General features: G+C 38.7%; 1 protein-coding gene across 1 annotated transcript in view; it reads left to right on the forward strand.

Moving 5' to 3' along the window:
- The first annotated feature begins 6,031 nt into the window (after positions 1-6,031).
- LOC106876216 (uncharacterized) overlaps positions 6,032-14,336 on the forward strand; it is a 106,200-nt gene continuing 97,895 nt past the window's right edge. The window contains exon 1 of the mRNA XM_014924684.3: positions 6,032-6,344. Coding sequence (XP_014780170.2) covers positions 6,290-6,344 — 55 coding nt within the window. The 5' untranslated portion in view covers positions 6,032-6,289. The remainder of the gene's footprint in view (positions 6,345-14,336) is intronic.

Here is a 14,336-nt window from a genome sequence, read left to right on the forward strand (position 1 = left end):
ACACGTTTTAAAGCGCGACCTGAAGACATTCAACAGTTAATAAATGAAAGTGTGACCCAACCTGCTGTACTGCTAACGGCACGCGCATCTCTTTTTCTAGACATAGTTAATTGGCCTCCTACAATAATTATAATAGAGTACCATTTTACGGTTGAAAAGCATCAGCACTTTAATATTTATTGTGCTAATATTTATTATATTTTTATGGCTATTTCAAAATAGGTGTTCAAGATATGCCAAAACCAGCATCTAAAGTGGTTACAATGCTGCTAAGGGGTGATGTATAATACATGATGAGTTTAAATTTATGCGCCATCGAGGTTAATCTTGCCTTTCGTCTTTTCAAGATCGATAAAACAAAGTACTATTCAAGAGACATTGAATGGAAAGCATGTCAAAGAATCGGACAGGACAACTTAAAGTTTCTATTTCGACACTCACCACCCTCTTCCATCTCCGGGAACTTCATGGTTGGGAACCAGTACTTGACTTATGGGTAATAGTAATACAACAATTAGAGCAGCATCACATTCGCACCAATATTCATGAATGAAAAATTTCTAGTGGAGTTTGTACTGAACCACTAAGACAATGGAAGGATTAAATGTGTGTGTGTGTGTGTGTATGGTTTGTGTGTGCGTGGTGGTGGTGGGTGGGTTAAATCATAGACAATCTTCCCAATCACAACCAATCACCACCCAGCGATTCTGAAAGTGAAGATAGTTTTAATAAATCAAGAATTTTTCTCTGGTTTTTAAGATACACTTATTCGTCTTTGTTGCTCAAATGTACGACACTGACTATTCACATTTCTCTCAGATAATATTGAAAGAAGATATATGAAATGGACATATGTGTGTGTGTGTGGGGGGGGGGGTGCGTGCATGCGTGTGTGCTCATCGAATAAAATTTTTACGATAGTTGATTTATAGAAAAGATTATGTTAAATTTTTGAAATGCAAATATGTGAATGAAAATTAAGTTCAGACCTCTACATGGTAGCTAGACCTGGTAGAAATAGCAGCCAAATCTCCCTGAAAACACCCTACTGTCTTAATCTGACAATTCTGCCTATTATGTAGTTTAAATGAGAAACTGTAACTAAAGATTAAGATTATTAACCACACAAAGAGGTGAAAGAAGAGAGACAGCATAGCAAAAGTTTTGGCTCACTGTCATCCTGTACTCCCCTTGTTGCTAGCGAAATGGTATATGCCGGCTGTGTGAGCAACTGGTTGTTTTAATGGTGGAACAAACGGGAATTCCATTAGAAAAGTTTTAATCAATTTTCTCAGTAACTATGGAGGCTAGGAACAAAATACAAACCGCATTCCAATCTATGCACTCGTCTCCACATGTGTGCCATTTTTCACGCGAATCCTCCCAGCCGTTTGGCTGTGAACCTCAAGACAAGAAAGAATACAACAATCGCTCATGTCCAATTTATGTTGAAGCAATGCAACGGTCCAGACGCGTTTTCTACTGTTCGAAACAATCCTGGAACTCTTGCGAAGTGTTGCCTTTTAACGCCTGCGTCGTTTTTTCCCCGCCTCTTCCACATCTTAAACGTTTTCCTTCAAGGACTTTTTTCTTTCGGGGTAACATAAAAACGTCGCAGGGAGCAAGATCAGGTGAATAGGGAGGGTGAGTAAGCGGGGATCATGCTATTTTTGATCAAAAATTGTCTCACACTCAAGGCGGTGTGCGCAGGCGCATTGTTGTGATGAAACCACCACTCTCCACTTTGCCACAGGCATTTCCGTCTCACCACATCTTGCAAAAGCTTCAGGAATGCCAAGTAAAATGTCTGGTTAACTGTTTGACCAGAAAGAACAGATTCTCTGTGGAGAATTCCTTTCGCATCGATGAAACAAATCAGCATCGTCTTGACATTGAACTTCACTTGACGCGCTTTTGCAAGACGTGGGGACATTGAATGCTTCCATTAACTTGATTGCTGCTTCGTTTCCGGGGCGTAGCCGTAGCATCAGATTTCGTCACCAGTGATGACCTTCGAAAAAAGCTCCGAATCAACTTCCAACTGTTATTTCAGTTCCCGACATGAATTCAGCCGTGACTGCTTTTAATCTTCCGTGAGCAAGCGAGGCACAAATTTTGCTACAACATTTTTTCATTTGCAATTCTTCGCTTATTGGCAGGTACTCCAGGACTCACCAGTCATAACAACAAGTTCGTCAATTGTTCGGCGACGGTCCTCCAAGATCGGTTCATGAATTTTCGTAATGTTTTCATTTGTTCGGGAGTTCGACAATCACCTCGAACGAGGTTGGTCTTTAAGCGAGAAGTGACCATTCCTAAAGCGCGGAAACCACTCGTAAACTTGTGTTTTGCTCATGGCAGCGTCCTTGTGAGCTGTTTGAAGCATAACAACTATTCCAGCCGCCATTTTCTCTAGCATAGAACAGAATTTCAAAGAATCACGCTGTTCCTTCATTTCAGCAATTCAAAATTCGACAAATAGGAGAGAAGCACTGCAAAGCAAATACGCATCACGTGGCAGTACGACTTCACTCGACGACGCTGAGGGTCGCATGAGGCAGCTTCTAGAGGCAACACCTGAACCACAACGTACTTGTCCCACAGAGAACCTTTCCGGTTACTTTTCGGCATCCCTTCGTACTTTACTATTACGTTATACGTAGTATCAACAAAAAAGTACTCCATTCAGTAGGAGATAAATATCATTTAATATACACAAAATTTAAGAAAAAGCTTCTAAAGGTTACATACCGCAGCGAGAGAGAATAATTTTGCAGATTTTTATAACATATCATGTGTCTCCAAGGAATCCCATGGGTATATTATATAAATCTGCCAAATTATTCCATCTCTACGGCATGAAACCATTAGCTGCTCTTTTTTAAAATTCTGTGTATATTAAATGATAAATCACAGTATCACTGTATCAGCCAGACTATCAAAAGCTGGTCAAAATGCGCTTCCAAGTCTGTTTTGGTTGCGCCATTATTTTCCATCTTGAATGCATATGTGGATAAGATTTATGCTCCTGTCTGGTTAAGTTTTGTATTTCGTTTTTTTTCATCTGTGTCGATCATTTGTAGCGTATGAATTAAGGATTTGCATTCTCTCCCCAAGATTCCAAGTTCAACCATACTTTACTCCAGACAGGTTGGTACGTATCCTGTTACTCCAATTATAACGGGTATGAAACTGAAAGTGTATCTGGGTGCTGGATTTGCAAACTCCTTATCAATGTTCCATAGATGTCCTCCTTCTCTTTTATTTTTATAACAATACATGTATGTACGTACGTACGTATGTATGCATGTATGTATGTATGTATATACGTATGCATATACGTAAGTACATATGCAAGAGACGAAAGTTTTATAAGACAAAGTTAAAAAGTAGCAGAGAAAAAGGAACAAAAAAATTATAAGAAAAGGAGAGTGAGAGGGAGTGAGAAGGAGGGAGAGAGAGACTGACAGACAAACAAAGAGGCAGAGAGTGTGTGTGTGTGTGTGTGTGTGTGTGCGTGTATGTGTGTGACAGAGACATTGAGAGAGAGAGATGGGGTGGGGCGGATAGGAGGGAGGTAAGATACAGAGGAACTCTTAAATAGATATTTGATATTAAAAAAATCCAAGTGATGACCTGACTTGAAGCCAAGGGAGAACTTTCATATTGACAGCTGCAGGGTGCCAGCAATAATGGCTTTGGGAATACGACGCTGTGATGGTGGTAATTGTAAAAGGGGTGGATGGTTGATGTGCTTAGAAGGGTGTAAAAAATAAATGTCATTATTATATAACTGTTACCTAACCCTATCCTCCACCACGATTATCGCACCATCAACGCCCACCTCAGTTATCCTCCACCTACATCAGTGTTACTGCCATTATTGTCGCCCTCTGTGGCTTTTATCATCTCTCGACATCATGGGCCATTACCGGGAGTTTCTACATGCTAGATATAGCAGCCAAACCTCTCTCAAATCACACTTTCATTGCATAGAAAAAAGTATGTTTGACTATGTGATCCGGGGATTTTCTACACATAGGAAAAAGATAGGATGGTCACGGTTGAAAAGCCTTCGAGCCTGTAGCCTTGCTAGGAGGGCCGAGGCGGCGGTCCAGCCTGGGTGATGCTTTTGTAGGGGACAGCAATTTTGAGGTTTGCTGTATAATCTTGCGTATTTGAACCCGGATGGGGCTACAAATACAAACACTGTCCCGGCAGCACACACTTTAGTTCAGTGGTTCTCAGCAGGAGTCATATAGCCCCTGAGGGTCCATATAATATTGTGGGGGGTTTACGCAACAAAATAGTAAACTGGGGATTCACAATAGTATTTTAAGGGCCCATGAAAAATTTTGCTTTAGTTGTATGTATTGATATGTATTGCAAAAAAACAGCAAAAAATAGGAAATTTGAAAGAAATATCTACAAACTAGTTTTTAATCACAGAATGGCTATGGGGATACACCAGAATAAAACAGTAATCAAAGGGGTCCATAGATAAAAAAAAAAAGATGGTTGAGAATCCCTGCTAGCTATATCACTGCTTTGATCAAAGGTCTGCTCGGTCACCGTTGGCCTGGGGCTAAACAATAACAATGACAACAAGCAGCTTCATTATCACGCTCAACCTCATTAACATGACCTCTACCACTCACACAACCTCTTCTACTACTGTCACCACCAGCACTACCACAACCACGACAGTCATTACAGCTAGTTCCACATGCATGGCTGTGTGGTAAGAAGCTTGTTTCCCAGCCACATGGTTCCGGGTTCAGTCTCACTGCGTGGCACTTTGAGCAAGTGTATTTTACTATAGTCCCTGGCCGACCGAATCCTTGTGAGTGGATTTGATAGACGGAAACTGAAAGAAGCTCGTCATATATATATGTATGTATTTTTGTGTGTGTGTTTGTCCTCCCACTATCTCTTGATAACCGATGTTGGTGTGTTTACGTCCCTGTAACTTAGCAGTTCGGCAAAAGAGACCAATAGAATAAGGGTACTTTTTGGATATCTCACCCCCATTAAAAAATTGGGTTATCTCCCCCAACTAAAAAAATTGTTTAACCCTCAATAAAACAAAAATAAAAAATAAATAAACATCTTATTCAATCTGATAACACTTTTACAACAAATCATGCCATGCCTCAATGAGGAGGCCAAAAGTCAAAAGGATCAAACCCTTTTAATTCAATCTCTTGTCGCCATATAAACTTAACTTTTTAATGGGGAGGTAACTCAATTTTTTAATGGCTATTTTTTTTAATGGGGGTGAGATAACCAAAAAGTACTAGAATAAGTACTGGGCCTACAAAGAATAAGTCCTGGGGTCGATTTGTTCGACTAAAGGCGGTGCTCCAGCATGGTCGCAGTCAAATGATTGAAACAAGTAGAATAATAATAAAATAAAAGAATACCATCTACCCTACCTCTCTCCTTATCACGCCATACCCCATCACTAGTAACACCCTACGCCCTTTAATCTCGACCACTATTTTTACTCTTATTACAACACCACGCCCATTATTTTTCGCAGCTAAAGCGTAACAGTATATTTCTTTCTTTTCTTTTTTTCCTTCCCTATCTTCCTGTCTTTCCTTCTCCGTCTCATTCTCCTCTCCTCTTCTCTATATATTCATCATTTACTTTCGTTATCTTTCACTTAAATCTCTCGCTATCACAACCCATTACTTTTTTCTTTTCTCCCTCTTCTAATTTATTACTGTTCTCCCACCTCAACTCCTGCTCTCTCTCTCTCCTGAATCTTTTTTCTCTCCTCTTCTTTAAAATTTGTTTTAATATTACGCCATCTCCCGCTCCCCGTATTGCTCCCTTTCTCTCATATTAACTAACTCTTTCCCTAACTCGGTCCTATCGTCTTCACTCATCTTTTTTCCTTCTCACTCTGACCCTCACCCAAAATTTCCCGCTCTCTCGTCGCTTCTACTTTTTCACTCCTCATACTTCTCGAACACTTTTCCCTACTTTCGACTTTAAAAGCAAAACGGCGTGTGTCGTCTGCTTTATTCCATTTGACGAGAGTCATTCTCGCCAAAGGTTGGATTAAGTTATTCGATTTTGGACTGGTCTCAAGAACTGACCTCTGTTCTTTCTAAATGATCAGACGGAAGTTTTTAAATCATTTTTCTCTTTTGCGACAAAATACGCCAACATACAAACATATGTGTAAACAAACAGAGAGAGAATCAAATATAAGACTTTAAGACGCTGTCTTTCATTTTATTTTTTCTTATGCTTTAAATATTTCTATTCCACTTTCATAATGGATTCTAAACTGTTGCTGTGTTTGGCTTTATCAGTCCTGCTTTATAACATTGGTGAGTATCATTTTACCACTTTTAAATATTTGTCGTATCTATGAGAGAAAGAGTCGAGGAGGAAGAGGTGGAGGAGAGAGGGAGAGAGAGAGAGAGAGAGAGAGAGAGAGAGAGAGAGAGAGAGAGAATTCATTGACAATAACTTAACGTCTATGCCACTGATTCTCAACGGGGTTCATAAGACCTTTAGGGGTTCACATAAGATTTTGTTGTTAAAATCCATGTTCAATAAATTATTTGTTTTTCTACAATGCACAGAATATTCAAACATTTTTTGTACACTTCCTAATAATATTTATTCATAAATATTTGTTGTTTAACATCGAATGGCTGGTCCCACCCTACTGAGTAAAATAGGAATCAGAGAGATCCATGGGTAAAAATTGGTTGAAGCTCTCTGCTAATATACGGTTGGACTGGTAGCAGTAGCAATACAGAGGCGGACAAAATGCCCAGCGGTGTTTAGCTACGACCCAGCGCTGGATTAACTATTAAGCAAAATAAGCACGTGCTAAGGGCATCAAGGGAAGGAGGGGGCACCACAGAAATGGTAAATGGTTTACGGCACAAAAGAAATCACTTTAAACTTGCTAAAATATAATTTTGAGGATCTGATCAAAGACTTTGCAATTCAAAAAAGTAGGAGGAAACTTTTCAAATATAAATAAAGTGGAAGTATGCAAAAATTATTTTCCTTCTTACTGTTTTGTTATGTTTTGAAAAATAAACATTTATTTTATGATTTGTTATTGTTCATATTTTGAATTACATAATCTTTTATGGGGGACACCAAAATCTTTTAAGTGCTTGGGGCCTCGATGCATCTAAATCCGGCACTGCTACGACCCTTATTTTCTGTGTATGGCTTTCTGATTAACTTAACGGGGTCGGTAAAATCAAGTACCCTCCAATAAAATAAGATAAAATTTTTGCGTTTTGCTTATGTTAGAAAATCAAAATATCGACTGAAAACAAAGGTGTTATATTTTACAACTAGAGTGGAGAACCTCGTCCACATTCAGATCTGAAACCATTCAAAACTGTTTCGTTGGTGAACTCTCTAAAGACCCATATGAAAAATAAAAATCCTTTTTTTTAAAATTTAAAATCGATACCTAATTTTTTTAAGTTGCATTTCTATGGATTTGTAAAATTCATTAATTCATTTTTCTTGCAATTTTCTCATGGTACTTAGATGTTTCTTCATTATTTTGACTGTTCCATGGTGTTACATACATCAGTCTGTCCACGGACTCTGCCACATGTTAAGGTGATTTTTATAGAACGCTAGTTAAGAATAGGTTGCTAGTCCTTGCTCAACCAGTCTCCATATCTTGGACGAAAGGGACACAATGAGTGATTCTCCGGTTCTCTGCAACACTTTTACAGTTCAGTGTTTCCGATTATGTGTGCGTGAAAGAGAGAGAGAGAGAGAGAGAGAGAGAGAGAGAGAGAGAGGGAGGGAGGGAGAGAGAGAGAGAGAGAGAGAGAGAGAGAGAAAGAAAGAGAAAGAAAGAGGGACAAACAGAGAAGACACGATCTCAGTACTTGATTGATAATTTATTTATCACCCAAGAAGGATGAAAGGTGAATTTGACCTCAACGGAATTTGAACACAAAATTCAAAGAAGATATGGAATAATTACAACAAGGTTCTTGCGACATCCAAACGATTCTGTCACCCGAGTACTTGTTTTAGAAGAAGGAATATTGAAATGGAGCAACTCTATAGAAGTAGCGTAGCCAGTGGGTTGGGAAGGTGAGTGAAGCGGTCCTCTCCGGTCCACTGCTTGTAGGAGGGGCTTGCTGGGGCTCCGTAGGAGGACGGCGAACTCAAGGACTGTTCCGGGCAACACACACTCTAGCTAAACTGCTCTGTAAAATCCCAAAAGGAATTTGTTGATAAAAGTGCAGTGAAATATTGATTTTAAATTTTGGCACAAGGTCAGTAATTTCAGGGGAGCGATTAAGTCGATTACGGTGACCAGTACGCAACTGGTACTTGTTTATTGACTCAGAAAGATGAAAAGCAAAGTCGACCTCAGCGGAATTTGAAATCAGAACCTAAAAGTGGACGAAATGCCACTAAGCATTTTGCCCGGTGTGCTAGTGATTCTGCCAGCTCGCCACCTTAGTGCAGTGGTATATTATATTGTTTCAGTCTTTCATCGTACAGAGTTCAAATTATGCCGCTATTGAAACGTTAGCACGCCGGGAAAAATGCTTAGGGGTTTTTCGTCTGTCTTTATGTTCTGAGTTCAAATTTCGCTGAGGTCAACTTTACCTTTCATCCTTTCGGGGTCGATAAATTAAGTACTAGTTGCGTACTGGGGTCGATTTAGTCGACTGGTTTCCTTTCCCAAAATTTCGGGCCTTGTGCCCAGAGTAGAAAAAGATATTGATTGTTACCGTTCGTATATGTGGAAATCGATAAAATAAATACCAGTTACACCCTGGCGTAAAAAAATGATTCTGTGCAAACGAAAAATCATTATAATTATTGATGTTATTATTATTTAGCTCCAGATCAACTTTGATCTAAGATTATGTTATTATATGTTATCATATGTATCATGTTATCATATGTAACATCTTTCTCATTTCAAAACGTTAGTGTGATTCAAAGATAATATCTTTCTCATTTCAAAACGGTAGTGTGATTCAAAGATATCTTATTGTTATTTCTAGCAGTTTGTCTGAGAATTTTACTTGTGATAGACTAGGTGCAGGCATAGTCGTGTAGTTAAGCTATGCAACCACGGATTTTCGGGTACAGTCCCGCTGCACAGCACCTTAAACTAGTGTCTTCTACTAAAACCTCGAGCCGACTAATGTAATGTGAGTGAATTCGATAGAAAGAAAACGAGTAGACGCTCGTCGTATATATATATATATATATATATATATATATATATATATATATTTATATATATATGTATTTCTCTCTCTCTCTCTCTCTCTCTCTCTCTCTCTCTCTCTCTCTCTCTCTATATATATATATATATATATATATATATATATATATATATATATATATATATATATATATATATACATATATATATATATGATACGTACACACACATGCACGTATGTATATATGTACGTATGTATGTATATGTGCGTGTATCTATGTGTGCTTGTGTTGTGTGTATGTGTGTTGTGTGTGTGTTTGTATTTATATCTGTGTGTCAGTGTTTCACCATCATCCTTACCACCACCTATGCTTGACAACTGGTGTTGGTCTGTTTACGTACCCGTAAATTAGCAGTCCGGCAAAAGACACCTGATAGAATAACTACCAGGCTTGAAAAAAGAAAGACATTAATACTGGTGTCGATTTGCTCGACTAAAACTCTTCAGGTAACGGGAAAACAAATAAACCAACACCAGTTGTCAGACCGTGGTAAAGGACAAACACAAAGGTACGTCCACAAATATATATATATATATATATATACAGGTCGTCGTCGACTTACGACCTCAATTGGTTCCGACAAACTTGTCGTAAGTCGATTTGGTCGTAAGTCGACCTATAGGCCTACATAGCTTTGTTTTATATTTTTACATTTTTGAGGTACATTCTTAAGTAAAAGTCACACACAGTATTCTGTATTATACTACAACAGTGTTATTGTTCGGAGTCTCAAGCAGTCGTCTAATAAACAAATACGAGGTTGCCTCGATGTCTCCGCGACAGGATATTCATTCAACACTTGGGATAACCACAGTGGCCATCGATAACCAAACCTAGAGTAAGCGTTTATTACCTGTCGTCATCCGTAGACGGGTTAATTTCTAAGAAATTAAACTCATTATATTTCAACTGGACTATAAATTATTGCTACCGGGAGCTGGCGCGCCAATCGTCGTAAGGTCGATCGGTCGTAAGTCGGACAGGTCGTAAATCGACGACGACCTGTCTATTTATAGGCGCAGGCGTGACTGTGTGGTAAGAAGCTTGCTTCGTCTTCTGCTATAGCCGACCAAAGCCTTGTGAGTAGATTTGGTAGACGGAAACTGAAAGAAGCCTGTCGTGTATATATATATATATATATATATGTGTGTGAGTGTGTTTGTGTATGTGTGTGTGTGTGTGTGTGTGTGTGTGTGCGTGTGTGTATCTACGTGTGTGTCTTTGTGTCTATGCCCTCCCATCACTGGTTTCAATAGGTGTTGGTGTGTCTACGTTCCCGCAACACAGCGGTTTGGTAAAAAGTCCGATAAAATAAATACTAGGCATAAGAAATAAGCCCTAGAGTAGATTTGTTCGACCAAATCTCCTTCAAGGCGGTGCTCCAGCATGGCCACAGCCAAATCACTGAAACAGGTAAAAGAATAAAAAATTAAGAACACACACACAGACGACCGGTTTTTACACAGTGATCGTCAACCAAATTCATTCACAAGACATTAGTTGGTCATGGACCATTGCATAAAACGCTTGTCCAAGGTGCTGTGAAGTAAGACTGAGTCCAAACCGTCCCGTTGCAATGTGAGCTTCTTAACCAAACAACCATGGCTGCGCGTATATAATGGAATATATATTCAAATATTACAATATTTTAACTATCTTTGATGAAAAATTGATTAAAGTTATCATTATAACCAGGAGGATGTGGAGACATTCATCAATTGCTGCACTGTTTTTCTCTTCAAACATCTCATCGGTGATTATTTATTGTATCTTTCATATCTGTAGGAAATGTGTTGATTCTTCTTGTTAAGAACATAAAAAAAACCCCTAGCTAATTCATAGAATTTATCTGTTTTTTTAAAAATCTCTTAAACGCTTCTGTAATTATTTTGTAGTGGAGGCGCAATGGCCCAGTGGTCAGAGCAGCGGACTCGCGGTCATAGGATCGCGGTTTCGATTCCCAGACCGGGCGTTGTGAGTGTTTATTGAGCGAAAACACCTAAAGCTCCACGAGGCTCCGGCAGGGGATGGTGGCGAACCCTGCTGTACTCATTCACCACAACTTTTTCTCACTCTTACTTCCTTTTTCTGTTGTGCCTGTAATTCAAAGGGTCAGCCGTGTCACGCTGAATATCCCCGAGAACTACGTTAAGGGTACACGTGTCTGTGGAGTGCTCAGCCACTTGCACGTTAATTTCACGAGCAGGCTGTTCCGTTGATCGGATCAACTGGAACCCTCGACGTCGTAAGCGACTGAGTGCCAACAACAACAAATTATTTTGTAGTAATTTTCCACTTGGAATAGAATCCTTCCCTTATGTGTACGCAGAAAGTGCTTCATATAATGCGTCATTACATTATATAATACATTATATAGTACAGAAGGGCTTATTTCAATCAGTACTGCAAGTGTAATCAAATATACCAGAGAAATCATACGAAAATGTCTAACAATTTCTTTGCAACATTCTCTATTACTTTTGTTACATTGTATTCGATTACATAGGCAGTCCTGGCCAAAACATTTGACTACAATATAATCTATGTGTGTGGTTCTCAGAGTCCAAGGTCACATTTCTCGTCTTGTGAGCATTTTTTCACCATTATACTTTTACTGTGTCAGTTATTGAAATAATTTATGAAAGTAAATTGATTGATTAACTGCAATCAAATGAAAAAAAAAAGATAATATAGAATATTATTCCGTGTTATAAAATAAAAACAAAAATCATATTATCAATTAGTATGAAATATTGGTTCCAAACTTTGGCAAAAGGCCAGTAATTTCGTGTAAGGAGCAAAATCGATTATATCAACCCAGTACACAACTGGTACTTATTTATTTCATCGACCACCAAAAGGATGAAAGGCAAAGTCGATCACGGCGGAATTTGAACTCAGAACGTAAAGACGGACGAAATGGAATTAAACATTTTCCCTGGCGTGCACTAAACATTTTCCTTGCCAGCTCACAGTCTTAATAATATGAAATAGTATGTTATAAAATATAATATAAAAAGAAATAAATCTTATTTCAATGTATTATAAAACTTCCAAATGATATAATATCGAATATGTTTTTAGGAAGGCCAAAAGCGCTTTATTAAATGCCAACAAAAGAAAAAAACAAACAAAAGAAACACACACACACAAAGATAATAATAGATTGCTCCCAACTAAGATCTTCCGTTTGATTTTATGACAACTTTGGTCTGTGAGGAGAAGAACTAAACTTGAAAACCAAGGAACAAATCCAGTTAGTTTTTCTTGAAGGTAGCTACATTCACAAATATTGAGACGTCTTCGTTTTTTCATCAGTACGTCCAGAACAGCACCGAAGGCACATTCAACCACATAGGTATATTTTTGAGAGGGGTAAAAGCACTTACAGAGTCTATATATCACATTTCGATGTGCAGGTTTTTTAAAACCACAACAAATAAATTGTCCTCGACGACAGTTTTTTTTTTAAATACTAATTTTTGATTGCCATTATTGTTGTACATATTGGCATTTAATTTGGTATATAGCTCGGAGATCCTGGGGTCTCCCCAAGATTCTTATTGCTACAACACATCCTTTGTTGTATTTCTTTATTTCGTTTATTCTTTCAACTTTATACATATTTTATATAATTTTATCTGGGGCGGCCTCATAAATATTCGTCAGTTTAAGCGTGTATCCAAAGCTATGTAGATGAAATCAACCCAATATGGTTTAATGTATGATCTCACACAAAGATCTGTAGCAGAGGACATCAAATGATTTAGATTCCGAACAGCTCAACTTTATTTGTAATCCTCCACCGTATTCCATGTCACTTAGGTTTAAGCTGTGACTTCAATCAATCCCTGCAATCCAACCGCTTATAGGTTCCCGCAATATACGTGTAGTGAAACTAACACCTCGATCGCCATTATATACAAAATCATCTATCGCCATGATATATAAACAAGCGCGGGCGTAGCGGAGAGCAGCATATTGTATCCCTCACGTGACTAATTATTATTTGAAGCGGCAACTGCTTCGTACCGTTCCCGCCAGAACGCAAACTGACCAATCAGTGGCCCTTAATAAGGTCACGTGATGGTGTTTTTCAGATGCTCTCTGGAGCCCCTATTTTGCTTTAAATAGACTAAATTATACCCGGCAAATTCGTCTCGGTTCAGATCTCTTAGAGACCTGTTCCGTGTACCACACAGCAGCAGCAGCCAGCGACAACAACCAACAGCTTCGTACAACTACGACTACCAGCATCGCCGCCAGCGTCAACACCACTTCAACTACGAACTACAAGATTCGCCACCATCGTCAACATGACTTATACGTACACCAGCTAACTTCTAACTCTGTTTGTGCGATTCGCCTTCGCCACGATAGACAACAGACAAGAACCTAGCCTGCGACGAACATCTGTATTCCAGAACCCGGCTCGGCATAGAAGCCCTAGCATCACGACGAGTGATCGCTCTGCCACACACGCCTCAACTTCTTACATACAGACTGTTACTATTGTGTACTCTAAGAACTGGCAAATTCTTATATGTGTTACTGACTCTTTTTATATCTGCTGTATATCGCGCATACACTTACATGTATCACTTACACACACTCTTTTCTTTATACGACGGCCTGTCTTTTATTATGTTTTCATTATGTCGCATTCACACTCACACACAGACATACATTTTAATGTCACAATAAATATTTCTGTTATTCAATCTCTATCGGTTGTGTTCTATCGTCTTCCTTACTGGTCATTTACGAATTCACTATGTTATCGAAGTATAACATATTTATATCATCTTTGATATATCTTGTGTTCGACCGTGTGACGCGTTTAAAGAAAGGAGCCCTGTTTTTCCATTCGTCACCATTTCTCCTTTTGGGTTCGCACGGTCGTTCTTACATACGTGTAACACGTTAGTAAGGTTTATTTGTGTTTTAGAACATAAGTTATTGTTACATTCATATAGAGGTGTTCATGCAATACAAGCAAAAGAAATATTCGGATGAAACAACTTACGCGACGCAGGAAGTCTTTGTTTGAAATTTTCAACATTTGGTCACTGTAC

The sequence above is a fragment of the Octopus bimaculoides genome, chromosome 8, assembly GCF_046866305.1.
Source record: "Octopus bimaculoides isolate indiv1 chromosome 8, ASM4686630v1, whole genome shotgun sequence".
Classification (NCBI taxonomy): domain Eukaryota; kingdom Metazoa; phylum Mollusca; class Cephalopoda; order Octopoda; family Octopodidae; genus Octopus; species Octopus bimaculoides.